At 31.5% G+C, this 19,728-nt stretch overlaps 1 protein-coding gene across 13 annotated transcripts in view; it reads right to left on the minus strand.

The window, feature by feature from the left end:
- Window positions 1–19,728, minus strand: part of LOC124971392 (probable ubiquitin carboxyl-terminal hydrolase FAF-X) — a 133,635-nt gene that overhangs the window by 54,839 nt on the left and 59,068 nt on the right. For 12 of the 13 annotated variants that reach the window (XM_047535168.1, XM_047535174.1, XM_047535173.1 and 9 more), the window contains 10 exons: window positions 16,566–16,702; window positions 14,760–14,908; window positions 11,631–11,718; window positions 8,779–9,121; window positions 7,360–7,455; window positions 6,473–6,684; window positions 6,103–6,343; window positions 5,263–5,412; window positions 4,248–4,368; window positions 62–192 (listed from right to left, as the gene is read on the minus strand). In XM_047535168.1, coding sequence (XP_047391124.1) covers window positions 62–192; window positions 4,248–4,368; window positions 5,263–5,412; window positions 6,103–6,343; window positions 6,473–6,684; window positions 7,360–7,455; window positions 8,779–9,121; window positions 11,631–11,718; window positions 14,760–14,908; window positions 16,566–16,702 — 1,668 coding nt within the window. The remainder of the gene's footprint in view (window positions 1–61; window positions 193–4,247; window positions 4,369–5,262; window positions 5,413–6,102; window positions 6,344–6,472; window positions 6,685–7,359; window positions 7,456–8,778; window positions 9,122–11,630; window positions 11,719–14,759; window positions 14,909–16,565; window positions 16,703–19,728) is intronic. The other variant, XM_047535175.1, reaches the window with a different exon arrangement.

Here is a 19,728-nt window from a genome sequence, read left to right on the forward strand (position 1 = left end):
TATACATGCTCTTACTTTTATTGTACATTGTAAAAATTATTTTTGTAAAGAAAAAACAAACCTCTGTCAGGTATAGAACTTGGGAGGCAGAAGGACCAAAGAAGAGTGAGTCAAGAGATGGACCAATGTTGCTTTCTCCAAGATTTGCTTGGTTCAAACAAATAGCTCTTAATTTTTCTATAGTTGTGCTATCTGCAAATAAAAGACAAACTAAAGTAAAACAAAATTTACATTTGATATTTTAAAGAATATTATCTTAAATATAAAAAAACACCGATATATCTTGATTAAGTTGAGGTATACAATTAAACATACACACTATAAGAGGTGGTCTGGTTCATGATCAACTAGGGCTTTTTAACCATCAATCCCAAACATGAAGGAAATAGCTTCCTATTCAGAAAACTTAATATGTTCTCTTTTATTCTCTTTTTAAAAATTTGTGTTAATTAGATATACATGAGAGTAGAATGCATTTATGCACTTTGATGTAGCATACACAAATGGAGTATAATTTCTCATTTTTCTGATTGTACATGTTGTAGAATCACATTGGTCATGCAGTCAAATGTACATAAGTTTCTTTTATTCTCTTGAGACAGAAACAAAACATAACAAAGAACACACAGAGAACACACTGAAAAAGTGCAAACAGGAGCTCCTTCCTCAATCATTTAATAATAAAAAGAAAAATAATTCAATTAAAAAATCAGCAAAGGACATGAAAACTTTCCCTGAAGAAGATATATGAAGGACTAAGCAAGCACATGAAAAACTGCTCAATATCATCACTATTAAAGAAACACAAATCAAAATCATCACTTCAACACCAAAGGCATAGGATAATCAAATAAAAAATATGTAATAGGTGTTAAGTATAGATATGAGAAACTGAAACTCTCATATCTTAGTGGCAGGAATTTAAAATGGTGCATCCACTTTGGAAGAGTGGCATTTTCTCCACTAAGTTAAACACAGAAGTACTATGTTGTTCAGTAATTTTTCACCCAGATGCTGGGATTATAGGTGTGAGCCATTGCATCTGTATGCTGTTTTTCTTTCTTTCTTTTTTTTTTTTTTAAAACCCTTTTGGTAGTTTTCATAAGTTAATATTCCTGAGAATCATAGCCTCTGGGTCAGGAGTTTCCTGTTTCTCTCTTTTGTAAGCAAAGTAATAAACCTTCCTTTTCCTTTTTCCCAAAATCATGGCCTCATTAATGGATTGGTATAGGGAATAAGTGAGACTGGGACAAAGGACAAACAATGGCAATAAGGAAGATAGGGGATGATTTAAAGGGAAATATAACAATAATCCTCCAGAGCACTCCCCATTCTTCCAACCTTTTGCCAAGGCCTCCTTCCTCCAGCAAGGACTTGTTAATGAATGCCTCCTAGGCAGCTCTCTTCCTACACTTTTGGCACTAAGTAGGGGGTTTGGTGGAGGAGACATGAGAAGAAAGGAAATCTGTAAAAGGGGCAAGACACCCCCACTATCTGGGGCACTAGCTCTGGATCCCCTGTTCTCTGGAAGCCTCTCTCTCTTTTATCTTTTAAATAAAACTTCCCACTGGCATTTTGGTGTTCAGTCTTCACCACCAGGGGAACAAGGACCAGATCATGAATTTTAAGACCAGATCATGAATTATAAGGATAGAACTTTTGGTAACAAATTTGGTACCCTGTGCAGAAACTGAAAGCAGACCCTGCTCCAGCTTTCTTGGGTAGGCTGGGCTCTCCAAGGAACCAACTTCCATGCTGAGGATGAAAGATGGTTGATGGACTTATTGAGCGACAAACTGCATGAGAATTAGGAGATGGGTGAGTTTGCCTCAGGAGGAATTAGAGGAGCTACTCCTGTGAGTAAAGGCAGGGATTGAGGGACTATCCTAGTAGCTGTCAAAGCTCCTTTTGATTTGGGAAACTCTACCCACATGATATAGGTTGCTCCATCATAGTCCACTTTTTTTCTTTTCTTTTGATGAGAATATTTTCAAAAGAGTTATGAAAACACTAATTTAGTATTCCTGAATGCAATCTGCGAAAATGTATAGAGCAGACAACTTCTGGTTATGAAACTTGTAAAAGATGTTTAAAGCCATGGTATACTTATCAGCAGGTAGTTTGTAAAATATCAGATGTTACCAAACCAGCAGGATAAATGGCAAACTAGTTACTTGATTCATTTAACAAATCAAGTGTGAATTCTGTTCCAAAAAAGAATAAGGATATATCTTGGCTTGTTTACCACATATAGATAACTGATGTTTAGCAGTGGTAAATTTTATTATAATTTTTTCAAGCTCAAGGTAAAATAAATTCACAACCACTGTTAAAATCTGAATCGATCTGGTTTAGCTGTGGCTGCAAAGTTGAATGTTTTTTAACAAATTCAACTGACAATCGTAAGATAGTGCTGATAAATGCAACACAGTACAGTAATTTACACAAATGCTGTTTGATTTACAAGTATACACTTTCCATTGATGACAAAAATTAAAACATTAAGACTGATTTCCATACAAGTTATAGAACACATATTTTTCCCACTGAAACATAAGGCCCAAGGCACTTACAAACTTCTACAAATGTTCAAAGAAAATCTCCTTTTTTGAAAATGCAATGATCTATGTTACTATATTTTCATTTAGCTTAAAATTTGTTAAGTGATTAATCTCCAAATAACCATATGACAAACCTTGAAATTTTGAAGAAAGAAGCAGAGACCAGCATCAACAAAGGAATACTTGCTACTACCTTTATAAGAATAAACGTATGCTTTGAATTCTAATAAAACAAAGTGTTATTCATCTCCCCAAGTACAACACATTATGAAAAACCGGTCTTAAGTATAGTTTGAATTTTGCTCATAAAAATTCATTTTTTCTTACTAAATAAATACCTAATGAGGTATTTTTGACTTAAAAAAATATTTACTATTTGGCTCTTTATAGAGTAATTTTTAGTGCCTTTTCTCTGAAGAACATTACTAAAACTGGTAAAACCTGAGGAAAGATGAAACTTGAATATGATAGTGGATCTGATGGCAGAAATGTATCAACTCAAGTTTTCAAGGTTTACAACACTGTTATCTGGAAAAATACATTCCTGAGTGAAAGAACATCAAACTAACCAATTATTTTCATAAAATTTAATAATGAGACTTTGTATTTTCTTTTCTGTAATTTTGTGATTACTTCAATACACTAACACATGGTTTGTTGATCAGAACGATTAGAAAACAAATGATATCAGAAATATTTAATACTGCTTGTAAAAAAAAAAAAGCCAACTTTAATAAAAAGTCTTGAAAATAATAGAATAAAAATCAACTAAGAGATCAACAAAACCAGCCAAAGAAACTAAAAAAAGAATGTAGAGAAGTCAAAGAATAAGAAAAATTAGACTTGAGTTAATCTAACCACTACATTAAAAAACAAACAAAAATTTCAAAAACACAATGAAAAGAACATGAGCAAAGCAAAATATGAATGTCAAAACTGAAGAAATAAACTGTTCAACTGACTACATCCTCTGAGGATATATAATAAATATGACAAAAAATTCCAAAGTACTTGGACATGAGATTTCAGAACTCAGGGGTTAAAAGAAAGCCAAACTCACAACCATAGTGAGAGACTGTTTAGCATTTCAGCTAAGTAACATCTTAAAAAAATAAAAACCTTTTATTTCATACACACAATTTTTTGTAGTAAGCTTCAGCAAAATGACTCAGAAATGTCTCAAGATTAAGAGCACAATAAAATAATTACATGACAAAACCCCAAAATACTGAGGGAAAAAGTCAAGAGACCAGAATTAACAAAAGAATTCTTGCATCTGACTTGATAAGAATAGACACGAACTTTGAACCCTAATAAAGCAAAGAAATAAGAAGTTCCATATTGCCTAGGGACAAAATGGTATATGCAAGAATAAAAGTCAAGAGTTAAACATTTCTCTGAAATAACAATGTAGAAGCAGAATGGCTAAAGCGAAAGATTGTTCTTCATTTGAGCAGATGAAGAACCCCAACTTTATATTTCATACAGTTATGCTTCAAAATATTTTTCCCATTTGTGGAAAAACTTTCACCTTATTTGTGTGGAAGACACATGATAAATACCACACACTATTCCACAAAGCATATTTGAACTTGAAACAGAATTTATTACTATTCCCTGCTTATGTACTTATCAGAATTTCTTACTGTAGAGGAGGGAGTTAGATGGGATGGACAATTTACTAACCTGGTGGCATCAGTTTCATAAGTACTCTTGCTCCATCTCTAAGAAAAGGCATATTCAGGCTGCATCCTAAGTCTGCAACTTGCCAAAGGAAAGATATATACCTGGGATGCAGCGACATTATCTAGAACATAGAATGTATAAAATACTAATCTGTAAATTATGCCCAGAAAAGGTTATTAGCAAAAACTGATCTAGTCATCACTGTCCCCAAAATGTGTTTTTACTGATCACTCTTCACATGTCAGATAGACTCCCTAAAATAATGTGCCTTCATCTTTTCATTTTTATAAATGCATTCATTTTAAATTTTTAAGATGCAAACTAGCACATCATTAAGTTTCCTTAGCTACTTTGAGTATTTGTGACAGTTATTCTGTAAATTATAGTTTCACGAGTTATTCAGATGCTATGTATATAAAAGGCACTTTATCCTTGAGGAGTTATATTCCTAATTTAACTGTTTTAGAACCTAAGTCTTTTTGACACATTAAGTGGCCGGTGCAATTGTAAATCTATCAATTCTTAAAAAGATTGGAGCAGAGAAAGGCTAAGAAAGATAAGAGTTGTTTTATTTTTCTCCCATTTTTTTTTAAATTGGTGCAATAAAGTTGTACAGAAGGTGCAGTAAATTGTTATATATTCATATACTTTGAACAACATAACAATATGATTTAGCCAATGTGAGTTTTTTTAAAGATATGAGATATAATTATTAAGAATCTGAGAAATATACTAGGTCACATATTTCTTTAAAACAATTTCTAAAGAAAAGACATAATAAGAGTAATATTTTCTAGTTATATGTTTAATAGTATAATCAAATTATAGCTAATTTGAGGTATGTCATTTTATAAATTCCAACAATTAAGGAGGCCACTCAGGAGTTAACAGCAAACTGTCCGCTTATTTGACACTTGACCAATCTGTGAAATTATAAGCTCCTCAGAAATATTCCATACATTTTATCATCTTCCCCCCAAAAGAATGTGATCCCTTTTATCCAGTAGTTACTCACCACCCCAGGCAAACAACTTTCTACTTCTGGATTGGGACTATTACTGTAGTGATTACAATGGTTTCCAGGGGATCCAGATGAAGAATCAGAAGAGCTATCAGGACTTGAAGGCAGGTTGGAGTTTATTTGTGTAAGTTTAGCTGTAATTAGCTAAAAATGGTAATATATTTAGTGGTAAAAATCAAAGAAAATACTTCTACAAAATTCAGAATCTAGTACTATGTTAACATAACCCCTTGTATAATCGTCCCTTAATATCCTTCCTTTTTTTTTTTTTTTTTTGTGGTGCTGGGGATCAAACCCAGGGCCCTGTGCTTGCAAGGCAAGCACTTTACCAACTGAGCTATCTCCCCAGTCCCCCCTTAATATCCTTGAAGGATTGGTTCTAGTCCCTCAAATTATGGATACCAAGATCTATATATGCTGGTCCCTCACATAAATCAAAGTAGTATTTACATAAAACCTACCATATCCTCTGTATTTTAAGTCATCTCTAAAGTTCTTGTAATATCTTATACAACATAAATGGTATGTAAGAGTTGCTATCTGTTGTTTAGGTAATAATGTAAAAAAGTTTGTACATGTTCTGTTTAAAATAGATGCCTTTTTTTCTTTAATACTTTCATTCATTATTGGATGAATCTGCAAATATGCAACCCCTAACTATAGAGAGAAACTGTTATTTCCTCTACTGGAAGTTCTGTGACATCTATCTTATTTGAAGGTATAGCCTAGATATCAATACAGAAACATACATATAATAGTTAAATGTCATACACTTTTACTGATAATAAAAAATTGAAAATTTTGGATGAATATTTAAAAATTATATGTACTTACTGATTTATCTTTTAGGTTTAATTGTCCAATTAGCTTTCTATCATCTTCAGAATCTATCAGTTCACCACCTACAAACAGTTCAATTTTTGTATGGGCTACATTGGCTTTAATACGATTGAGAATACTTCGTCGTACTGAACCAACTGTATCATTTGTATGAGACAATATATCCAAATCATCAACTTGTCTGCCTTGGTTTGGAAATCGAACTGTGATAGAGAGGTGTTTACCACGAAATGCTCTGGAAAAAAAAATCCAGAAATAAAATCTCAAATCATTTACTTCTTAACTAATATATCATTGCATTCCTAGTTTTAAGTCTAAGAAAATACAAAATAATTGCAAATTAGCATATCAGTCTCTCACAAACCTTGACATAGGTAGAATCATTCTTTCCCCATGATAATCGTTATCACATTCATTTATGTACTCCCTTAGGACAGTTAATACTCGAACCATTCGAATGGCTTCCTGTCTTGCACAATTAATATTGTCTTTGTCACCATCCAAAACACTTAATGTATCATAAGAGGCTTTCAATCGATCAAAACAAGATTGAATGAAGTCTTCGTGTATAACCACCTTTAAATAACAGGCCAAATAAAGACAGTTCAAGTTGCTTACAATTTAATTGCACAATATTAATCTAAGAAAGGCAGTGAAATTTTAATAGATAACTCCCAACTATGATCATAACTAACGAATAATAAAATACAAGATTTCTAAAAAGAACTTGATAACAGGGGCTGCAGTTGTGGCTTGTTGGCAGAGCCACTTGCCTAGCATATGTGAAAAACTGGGTTGGATTCTCAGCACCACATATAAATAAATGAATAAAGTAAAAGTCTATCAACATCTTAAAAAAAAAAAAAAAAAAAAAAAAAACTTGATAACATAAAATGTATCAATTATTTTCTAAACCAAGCAAAACAAAAAACCCCAAATCACACCAAAGCAAACCAACCTCTGGACTATGAGTTCAGAGGCAAATCAAATTTAATTTTTGGCAATTTCAACACATAACAACTAATAATTATATTCAAAATGATTCCAGTCACTTAAGATTCATTATCATGCCACTATTCCTTTGTTGGCAATGTACAGGGATAAATATGGATCAAATACTTGCCAACTTTTTAAAATAAGAGTTAAAAAAACTCATTTCTAGATAATTCTAAGTTAAAGAGCTTAGCACACTAACCACAAAAATATTTTAACCTAATGGCAGTGAAGGTTTTTATGCACTTCAGTTCTTACCTGATTGACCTGTAATCTGGGGCCAAGGTTTGTATATATTTCTTTAAGAAGATCTATAGCTCTGCTGGCAATATCATCATTACTCTGAATCACAACCTAATTCCAAAAAAGATTACAACAGTAACACCACTGAAGATATATTTTAATTTGGTACTTAAATTCAAATCATGCTCTCAATTATTTCAAAAATTTAAGGATAAACTGATTTTAAAACAAATGAAATCTAAAGTAATGTAGAATTAAATTAAAAAACTAAAGAGATTCAAAGTACAAATTTTCTGTATAGTAAAAACAAAAGGACACAAAATACTCTGATCAATACCACTTCGCAATTTGTTAGCCAACTTGTGAAGTTTATAAGTGGTAGAAATACAAGCAAAATGTCCAAGAAATTTTATTTAACATAATACACTATATTACCCTACCTCCTGTCACAACCTCCTGAAACTTTTGTAAATATTCATCAATTCTAATAAATTAGTAGTTTTCTTAAACTATGTTTTGAATTCCTGTGATTTTTCAAGGATGATCTTTTAAGAAGTTCAATACAGATAAAAGGGGAAATAAAGGGAAAAGCAAGACTTCTTTTTTCACTTTTACTAGCTTTCTATCATTTATTCAGTTACATTTCAAGTTAAAACAGCTTAAAAAACTAATTTCAATGGAACAATAAGAAATATCTTAATATAAGAGCTTAGATGTTAAAAGAAGGCATTTGTTAAAAGATGTATTTGTACCATCAATGTGGAAGGTTAATTTTATGTAGGATATACTATTTTCTGAGTTTATTTATAATAATAATTTATGTATTTAAATAAATCAAGTTAAACTGTAAAGTACTATTTTTTAAACCCTTCCTAATAATAGTCATCTTATCTATTTGTTTATTGTGGCATTAAATGAATTTAAAAAACCTCAAAATGAATTTACCATTTTATTTATTTTTTTGCAGTACTGGGGTTCGAACTCAGGCACTCTACCAGCTGAGCTATCTCCCCAGCCCGAATTTACCATTTTAAATGAAAGTGAGAGAGATAATTTTCTGGGAAGGGTAAAAAATGGATAGACAAACATCTGCAGGGCTGGGGATATAGCTCAGTTGGGAGAATGCTTGCCTTGAAAGCTCAAGACCCTGGGTTCAATCCCCAGCACCACACCAAGTTGGGGGGAAATACATCTACAAAAGTTGGTGTGTCTTAAGTGATGACCATTAGTGGTAAACAGAAGAAAGGGAAAAAAAAGTGGGTGGGGATGTGTATGATGAATAGAAGGTACATAACAAGAAGCTAAATTCCTTGATTTCTTCTGTAAGAATCAAAACTACATAAAGATGCATAATAAAAATGTTTCATGAATTGAAAAAAACAAAAAACCTTAGCTACAATGTTTACAAACAAAAGTTACTATTTGTTTACTTACCCTCCAAAGGTAGTCCAATCCTATTAATTCTAGGTCATCCATCATATAGGCTCTTCTTTTTGCTATTAGTTTTCCTTCTCGACAATTAACAGCTTTGAAGAATCTTTCAAAACACTTTATTCCATTTTCCGTTAATAAAGAAGGATCAAGTTGAAGCACATTGCTTTCAAAGAAGTCCTTATTGATATCAGGATCTAAGTCTGGTTCATCCCCCATTAATTTGGAATACCACTTAAAACAGGCTTCACGATCACTAAGATAAACTGCATTCTGTGCTAAGCACTTCCATATTTGCTTTGCCTGGGGAGCACAGAGCCATAGCTGGCCATCCTTTAATAAAAATCTTGAAAAAATATAAATGAACTAATTAGTAGTCACATAACTTTATCCTCAAAAGCAAGTTATTATTATTTTTAAAAACATACGTTTAGTTGTAGATGAACACTGAGGATCGAACCCAGTGCCTCACACAAGGCATACACTCTTACCACTGGGCTACAGCCCCAGCAAGTTTTCAATATGCATAAAATAATACACATCGTATTTTATCACATCTTAAAACGTAATAATTCTTTCAAAAGTACTCATTTTCAGATAGGTGGTTAAATCTGTCTGGAATTAAATGCCAGCTATTAATTCATTTATTTAAAAATCAACTATTAGGTCACCACAAAGTGCCAGCAAATTTGTCAGGTAAGGTGACACTTTTGCTTTATCTTCAGAAAGCTCAAAATTTTTAAACAAGATATTGATTTAGTTCCCTGTCTGTATAGTTTTCTTGTAAAATGAGGGATTACACTAACTGACTTTCAGAAATAAGTCTTAATTTTTAAAGAATTAAAACTGCTAAAAATTTCTACATTTCTGAAAACACTTCACTCATGCCTGGTTGTATTTAATAAAAATAAACTACATATGATTTAAACTTATTTCCGTGTCTGTAATTAATAGTATGCCTATCAACATTCAATCATGTCCTCTAGATTTTAGTTTTACAACTGAATAATAATCGAGGTGAGATTCTGCTTTAAGTAGTCTTTTTCCCAAACAGCATTCAGATTATTTTTGTATTCTTTCACCCACTGTGCTTACTTCTCTGAATGACAAATGAAAAAAAAAAGCTTATTTCAATCAGAATCTTAATTTTATATTTAAAATTAACAAAATCATGGTAGATTTATGTCAAAGAGCATATGGTATATTTTTAGGTTCCTTCTTTTGGGTCCCTAATTACAATGCCTAAATTAGGGCAAATTCCAAAGAAAGATATATTCAAAGAGATAATTTAAATGTATTTGAAAAAACACATATAGAAAACATAGAAAAATGGTATATAAACATTTTGATGTGGGTAAACATTCACTTTTAGGGTGGAATGGTCACTAACAGACCCTCAGGTCTGAAGGGGACCCTCTAGTTTTTAGTTCTACTCAATTCCTCCAACCTAACTTATAAATGAGCAAACTGAGAGACAGAATGATTAAATACAGCAGTTTGCAAGTAACGCTTAATTTAGGTAAAAGTCTGAAAAATCACTTAAAGAAAGAGACTTTCAATTCAGACAGAGGAAATGGGTAGTCTCATTGTGGCATACCAGATGTGTTTCAAATTATTCTCCCCAATTTGAATACCAATTTCCTTATTAAATGCAAATAATGCTAACTTCACAAGGCTGCCATTGATGTTTAAAGCAATGAAAGGCCAAATGTACATAAATATTACCTCTTAGGTTTTATCCTCTTTAATACACTGTACTGCATTAAACAAAATGACAACCATGGAAGATTTTCTCATCCTATAACTTTACTAACAAGAATAAATTCTAATTCGTTTTTTTGTTTCAATAAACTTAAGGAAAACAATACATTCTTATTAAAAAAAAAAAAAAAAAAAAAAAAAAGACTTCAAAAAATACCTGAAGAAAATGACAACAGAATTTGTCTCAAACTGAAATAATGTATCTGTTAACGTGGCAGAACATAAAATTGTTTAAAGTAGCCAATGTCATTCTTAATAGAAAATGGGTTACACGTTCAAATAAATACTCCCCCACAAATAATAATCTGGTTCAAGAGAAAAGAGTAATACCTCATAAAGAAAAATTCCCCAAAGTTAATATAGGTAAATTGAAAGATTTTATGAAAGATTAATAGTTTGGGCACTTTTCCTTAGCACACTATGTTTCAAATACAGTTTGTTATGGTAACTGCATTCCTAAGAAATGTTCATTCAAGGCAAACACACATATGAAACTCAAGCCAGTAAAATCTAAGGATCATTGAGCAAATTAGTGCTTCCACTTAAAGTACAGATAATCCTTATGTGATATCATGTTACTATATATAACTTTCAGATTGCTGTGTGTACTGATAGAATACACACAGCTTCAAGTTACACAAGCAATTCAGACACATTAGCTATTAATAGCAGTGTTAACTGATTATTTTGTCCTATATTTAAGTGTATATAAATATATTAAGAATAAAAAGAATTCTCACACAAATATAAACTACACTGACAATTTTAATTAATTAATTAATTGGTGGTGCTTGGGGATTGAACTCAGGGTCTTACACATGCTAGGGAAGCACTTTTACCACTGAGCCACATTCCCAACCCTCTACTGAAAAATTTTAAATGTATTTTCTTCCAAAATTCCAAAGAAAGATATATTCGAAGAGATAATTTAAATGTATTCGATAACAAACACATAGAAAATATAGAAAAATGGTATATAAACATTTTGATGTGGTAAACATTCACTTTTAGGGTGGAATGGTTACTAACAAAGACTTAAGTTAACTGTATTGTTTGTGCCTGAAAGAGAACATCACTAATTCTTTAAAACAAACCTAAGGAAGTTAAGTCGTTCTTGGACTTCTTGAACATGACTATATCTACTTCCAAGTCTCACAGTTTGTGGGTCATAGGTTTCATGGTCTGCAAATAAACGAATAATATGAATTATACACATATTTATCTACATTAAGCTAACTTTAGCCAAAAGAAATGTTGATAATCATTTTCATGCATAGGAAGTATGTAGAAAAGAAGTCTACATACTGTCAACATATTCAATTTTTACAAAGTCAAAAGAAAATATAATCTACTGAATGTAACAAAAGACTGTGGTAGTCCCTCAATAAATTCTTTTATTGAATTAAAATCTGTCATTTATTTGATTTTTATTTGTTCTTATTAGTTATACATGACAAAAGTATTCTGAAATATACCCAAAAGAAGTATAACTTCCCATTCTTCTGGTTGTACATGATGTGGAATTGCAATGGTTATGTATTCATATTTGCACGTAGGAAAGTAATGTCCAATTCATTCTAGTATATCTTTCCCATTCCCATTTCCCCTCTCTTCCCCTTTTTCTAATCCAAAGTATTTCTAATCTTCCCTACCCCATCCCCTTATTGTAATTTAGCATTTGTATATCAGAGAAAACATTTGGACTTTGATATTTTGGGACTGGATTATTTATTGAATTTTGAAGTTATTAAACAATGAATCTCAATCATCAGGCTATGAATGTTACTTCAGTTCAATTTAGTTATCTGAAAAGAATCTTTCCTTCCATTGTAATTATGAGTGTATATGTAGATAAACAGGCAAAGTGTAGGTTAAAAATTCTGTTTCTGAAGTATTAAATCAATCAGTGTTTCATCATACAGTGGGTTAAAAAGTCTTGTTTTTGATTAAAAAAAGAAAAGAAATTAAAAGCATCCACTGTCATAAAAATAGTGAATAGATGTTTCGTCAATGTTTGTGAGATGCTTTATTCAAAAGGTAGAATTCAACTAAAAGATCTGCCCCAGCAGAAGAATTTTGTTTTAAAGACTTTTATTCCAAAACTAATAAGCAAGGGTTAAAAAAAAAAAAAAAAAAATCATTTAATTCCTTTTCAGTAACAGATTCTGGTATTTCTTATAATACATCTCCTGGACTTTGTAAAATCTCCATTCTGATATCAAAGAATGTGAGAGTACATTCTGAAATATGTAAATGTACCCCAAGTTTTCAAAATGCCCAACATTTCTTGTATCTGAAATTCTAGACTTGACTTAATGCTTTTTATTCTACATACATGAGCATATGTCAAGAAACCTAAAAACTTGATTGTACACTTCCAAAAAAGTCATCAATTGCACCAAAGCCCAGGACCTCAAAAGGTTTTCTTGTAAGACAATAATAAAACTGTTACAAATTTTCTCTTTTTCTCAAGAGAAATAATTTGGCCAAACTTTAAACAGGAACACATTAGCTGCTTTTTCTTTCTTTCTTTTTTTTTTTTTTGGGTGGTCCATGGGGATTGAACTCAGGGCCTATGTGCTTACAAGGCAAGCACTCTACCAACTGAGCCATATCCCCACCCCTGCTTTTTATTTCTTTTATAGAGTTTGTATCAAAGTCCCCGTATTCTCTGATTACTAGTGTTTGTCCAGGAGAGACTATGGGAGAGGTGTATAAAACTTTTTACTTTACTGTAACTTCAAACTTGTAAGATAAAAATCATGAAAAGTAACCATTCTTTATCGAGATCCATTAATATTTATCTACCCACTTCCCCCACCTACTTACCTCTATTTACTTATCAATCTTCAGTACTAAGGATAAACCCAGGAGTATTCTACTACTGAATGAATCTGTGATCCTCCTGATTAGCTAGGATTATAGGCATGTACCATGGGAGCATGGCCATTTTAAAAAATAAAACCATTTTACTAATGTCATACAACTACTATATTTTCCTTCATTAAATTCAATGATGAATGAAATGCATTAAATTTAGGAATACATTTTTTAAAAAGCTAATTTCAGTGATTTGGCAGGCTAAAAATGAAGGATTGCAAGTTTGTGATCAACCAAAGATGGGGGAAATAAAAAAGTAATGCTAAGGCCTTCTCCTACATTGTTCTCAAAAGTCAGAATGTCGGTTTGTTTCATTTTTGATTACTTGTTACTTGATATCAAATATTTAGGGTGTAAGTAAAACCTGATTAAATGGAACAGAGGATATTTAATGAGGCTAAAATGCACATGTGCTGTTTATCCAGAATGCCTTTATTAGCAAATGGTCTTATTTATTGATGATATCATTCAAAATACAGATGGTACCACAAAAACAAAGAAAAAATTATCACTGGAGTTAATATGCAATAGGCTCTACTTCTGAAAAAGATCTTTTCTGGCAGACACCTTGAAGGCTTTTTATCTTCCAGAAGAACTTAAGACATACCCAAGTAAATAATATGTTTCTCTTACCAGTTCTGGCTGTTCTTGGTGAGGAGGAAAAAAAACACAAAAAACAAACACAAGATTACATGCCAGTAATTTACTTGCCTGTCCAACCACTCTTAGAAAGAACATTCAAAAGTGATTGAAGGGAGAGAGGAATGGTGGCAAATGCTTGTAATTTCAGTGACTTGGGAGGCTAAAGCAGGATAGTAAGCTCAAAGTCAGTCCCAGCAACTTAGAAAGACCCTGTCCCCACATAAAAAATAAAAATACTAATGGCTGGCAATGTGGCTCAGTAGTTAAGTGCCCCTGGGTTTAATCTCTGATACCAAATATCAAGTGATAAAAACTGTCGTGATTATGCACAGATAGATTTTTTTTTTCATATCATTATTTCCTAACCAATGGAGTATGCTATTTACACAGAATTTGTATTGCAGTAGGTATCATAAAAAAACTAAAGTTGATTTAAAGGTGGTAGGATGTGTGTTGGTAAAATACAGATTCTATGCTATTTTGTATAAGAAACTCAGTATTCAGAATTTTGTTAATTGTAGTGGGTACAGGCACCCAGTTATTCAGAAACCAGACAACTGTACAACTTTTAAAACCACTCCTTTCCCTTTTTCTCCTTTATAAATACATATGTTGACATTTGAGCTAATTAACATTAGAACAAAATGAAAAATCTGGGAAGCTTATTGATTCCTCAATTAATTTCATCTTATCTTACATACCTCTAGCGTATAGTTCTATGTGCTTCATGTAAGCTGCAAGATTCTCTGCTACTAAAGTAACTAAGGCATAATTGTGCTGAAGTTGGTTGATTAAATCATGGCGATAAAAAACATGAGGACTTCGCTGAGCTTGACTGAAATGAGAAGAACTTAACAATATAATTAGGCAAATGAAAATTGTGGTATTGAGTATTCAAAGTAAATTCTACACACCACATGAATACTATATTTCTAACATAATATGGCCAACACCTCCCTTTGATAATAAAATATAATGCAAAAAATAATCCATGCCTCAAAAACAGTATTTCAATATTATTATTCTACATAACAACTCTCTGGCAATAGCCTTCAATTTACTGTTGTCAAAAGCAAATGTGTTCTATAATCAAGAATAGCACCCAGGAGTTGGGGATATAGTGCAATTCTAGAGTCCTTGCCTACCCTGCACAGAGCTCTGGGTTTCATTCTTAGCATTACACACAAGATATAAAACAAGAGTAACAGCCATTCTATGTGCATTATGAAATAAATACTGGTATTAAACCAGTTTTGCCATTGGATGCAAAATAAAAATTCTTCCTATTTTGCCATTTTCAATTAAACTAAACAAGTCCTTGCAATTATTATTCTACTGGTGATGAAGTCACCCTTGGAAAAGTATTACTATTGCATCCATCTGCAACAGAAAATAAATGTTTGATGACAAAAAAAATTTGGTGGGTAAAACCACCAAAATGTCCTTCATAAATAAACACTATATATATTTTGTAGTGTTTTTTTTCTCCATGAAATTTTCTTATTTTATATTTTTTTCAAGCACTCAAAAGATGGTCAAAATTCAACCTGAAAAATTATTATATAAATTGTACTTTAAACTTCTAACAGGAACTTAATTTGAAGACATAAGTTTATCAATTTTGAGATCAAAAGAATATTGGCAATCATGTAATTATCTTAAACAGAAGAAAATGTCTTTATAAGATTAAAGAACCTGATATAGCTAGTTAGACAATCTTGGAACTGACTAGTTAAGTAGGCATGGTAATTGTACTGTGAATAATCTTGTAGTAACATGGTTTTCTCCATGTTAATTTTCCATTCATGTTATTAATTTCAAATACATTGCAAGAAAAAAAGGATAAATTATTCCAATAATCACAAATTAGCAACTGAGATTGTACATTTAAATTAACTACAAAATCCAGCTAAAATAAAGAGTAATAAACAAGTTTTTTAAACAAAATTTTGTCATTTTTCATAATTTAAATTCATTTGTAGTAAACCTGTGAAATTTAACTTTAAAATTCAAGAAAGATGTTTAATCTCATGTTGAAAACTGGTATCCCCTACTATCACATAAAAAGTTAATAACAGTGCTGAAATATTTGATAAATCATTTAGGCAAATGACAATGACTGTATAAAATATTATCATGTGAGACTACAATAAACAGTTAAGTGTAGAAAAAGAGTCAAAAGGGCAGAATAAAATTAAGAAGTGAGATAAAGATGCAGGCTATCAGAATGTCTGGTACAACTGTTAAATGTCAAAGATACTTTTGAACTAAGAAGCAGGACTTTGGCTATAGCACTTCATTGCTTATAGAATATTGGAACTATCACAAAAAATCTGTTATAAAGAGACTGAATACAACCAAAGATCCTTAGTTTGTTCCAAATAAACCTTTTTCTATGCTTTGTTTTTCAACTCTGGTTTTCTTTTTTTTTTAATTTGTTTTTATTGCTACCCTATTTTCAACAAAATATATAACAAAAATAAAGTTCTTGGTATTTAATATCTTACCTCAAATTTTGAGGTGCTTCACCAAACAAACTACAAATCTCTCTTATTTGTTTCAGGGCAGGAATTACCCACTTGTCATTCGTGCGGAGTTCTTCTATAAAGCGATCTATCCACTGGATCTTTTGTGTGTCTCGATCCTTACATACATAAAAAAAAATTTGTTTTAAATGGCCCAGTATCCTATATAATTCTAACCTCAAATATTTGAGAATTACCAGAAAAGTTTTTAAACTCACTCAGAAGAATATGAATTGGTTTAAGAGTTTAATCAAATAAGGTTTTAAGTAGATTCGTATTTTGAAATTATCATTAAAACTATGAAATATAAAGCACTATTATGAACTCTGTTTTGTGGCTTCAGAATATTTACAAAAAGTATGAATGAGGGAATTGTTTCATTAAATATTATCATATTGTAAAATTCAGCAAACCCCCCCAAATCCCAATTATTACACATGGGCTGGGTACGAGCACACTGTTTTAATCAGAGAAAAAAACCAGAAATCTGTATTTTATAAATGCTTTCAAAAAAATCATCAAATTTAAAAATACAAATATTCCTTTAAATATTCATTTAATGGAAAATTAGAAATATTCTAACAACAGGTTTATTTCAGTCATTCTCACATTGTTTACTTGCTTTACTTTGTTAATTACAGTGACTAAATAAAAAGTTAGATGCAGGTACTTAACAGATTTTCAGTTGGTATAATCTTGTTTCTGTTAATATTTGGGGAAGAATATGCAATTCTACAATGATTATTTTAGGCAGTGTCACTGCTTTTCAAAGCACTTTCGATTGGAGGGCAAAGAATAACAGATTTATTAGTTTCCTATAACAACAACAAATGAATCTTAAGTTGAAAAAAGCCAAGATCTTTTTGCTAACTTTAAATTCAATACCTATTAATGTGGCAAGATAAAAGACTGAATGCCTACAATCAAAATGAATAACTAAAAAAGTCAGATTTGAGTCTTTAAAAGTGTACTATAATTTCCTACATTTCTATATTAAGTAAAATATCACTTATTTGCAAGATCCTGTTTTAGATACTGAGTAAACATTTAAGAATAAAAAGGAAACATAAGATCATTTGATCAAATAACCCAGATAAGATTGTTTTCTTTTACTACCTTCTGAAGATTCAAATATATAATTGCAAATTTACTGTATTAATAATTACTGGGTTTGAAAAAAGCTATTTGACTTTATCTGCAGAGAAGAGTAGTAGCAAGATAAAATTTTCTTTTTATCTTTTTTCAGAATATGAAAAAAAACCCGGTTTTATTCGACAACTAGGACTAGATAGTTCACAGACATGAATAACTTAATTTTCATTTTTAAAGTACCACTGTTGAGACACACAGACCAATGGAATAGAAGACACAGACAAATGAACATAAATAATCATCTCACACTAGACAAAGGGGCCAAAAACATTCACTAGAGAAAAGATAGCCTATTAAACAAATGGTACTGGGAAAAATGGAAAGTCAGATGTAGCAAAATGAATTTAAACCTTTATCTCTCTCTCTGTATGAAACTCAACTCAGTGGGTCAAAGACTTAGGCATTAGAACAGAGACCCTATGCCTACTAGAAGGAAAAGTAGGTCCAAATCTTCACCACGTTGGCCTAGGATCTGACTTCCTTAGCAAGACCTCTTAGCAAGTGCCAAGAAATTAAATCAAGAATCAATAATGGGATGGATTCAAACTAAAAAGCTTCTCAGCAAAAGGAACAATCAATAATGTGAAGAGAAAGCCTACGGGATAAGGAAAAAATCTTTACCACATGCATCTCAGATAAAGCATAAACCCTAAATATGTAAAGAACTCAAAAAACTTAATACTAAAAAAATAAATAATCCAGTCAATAAATGGGTTAAGGAACTGAACACACACTTGAAGAAACAGTTCGATCAACAAATATATGAAATAATGTTCAACATCTCTAGTAATTAGAGAAATGCTAATCAAAACTACAGATACTTCATCTCACTCAAATCAAAATGGCAATTATCAAGAAAACACGCAACATTTAATGTTAGCAAGGATGTGGGGGAAAAAGGTACTCTCATATACTGCTGGTGGGACTGCAGATTGGTGCAACAATTATGGAAAACAGTACAGAGATTGCTCAGAATACCTGGAATGGAACTGCCATTTGACCCAGCTACCCCACTCCTTGGTCTATACCCAAGAGACTTAAAATCAGCATATTACAGTAACACCACCACATCAATGCTTACAGTAGCTCAATTTACAATAGCTAAACTACGGACCCAACTGAGGTATCCTTCAACAGGTGAATGGATAAATAAAATGTGGCGTGTATACACACACACACATATTATGGAATATTACTCAGGTTTTAAAGAAGAATGAAATTATGGCATTTGTTGGTAAATCGATGGAGTTGAAGAATATCATGCTAAAGTTAAATAAGACAAACCCAAAAAATCAAAGGCTGAATGTTTTCTCTCATATGCGGATGCTCATTCACAATAAGGGTTTGGGGGTGCTAGGGAAGAACAGAGTTCCTTTATATTAGGTAGACAGGAGTGTAGGGAGGGGAAGGAGTATGAAGGATAGTAGAGTGAAACAGACATTACCTCATGTACATACATGACTGTATGACCAATGTGATTCTACAATCCATAAGATCAGAAAAATGAGAAATTATACTTCAATTATGTATGATTTATCAAAATTCAAAAATGCATTCAACTGTCATGTATAACTAATTAGAATAAAAAAAATTTAAAAAGTACCACTGTTAGAATGTTCTTTAAGTTTATTCACATGTATCATTGTAGTCAATTTTAAGTATGAATTTGTATGACAAGACTTTTTTGATAAAGGCAGTCAGTTCAGTGTATATTGCTGTATCTTCACAATCATGATTTTTCCACAAATCAAAAGTGTAATCTTGGGTTTACCTGATCTAATAAAATAGGAGTACAAGTGAAAGAAAAATGCTACCCTCCAGTCACTGAGGACACTGTTCTTTTTTTATTTAAGAGAATATAGCATTATCACTAAATTTATAAACTGACATAAATTCAACACTATAATTCACAAAAAAATGAACAAGTCCAAGCTAATAAGTAAATGAATATTTAACAATCAGTAAACATAAAAGACATAAGGAAGATGAGTGT

The sequence above is a fragment of the Sciurus carolinensis genome, chromosome X (genome assembly GCF_902686445.1).
Source record: "Sciurus carolinensis chromosome X, mSciCar1.2, whole genome shotgun sequence".
In the NCBI taxonomy this organism is placed as follows: Eukaryota; Metazoa; Chordata; class Mammalia; order Rodentia; family Sciuridae; genus Sciurus; species Sciurus carolinensis.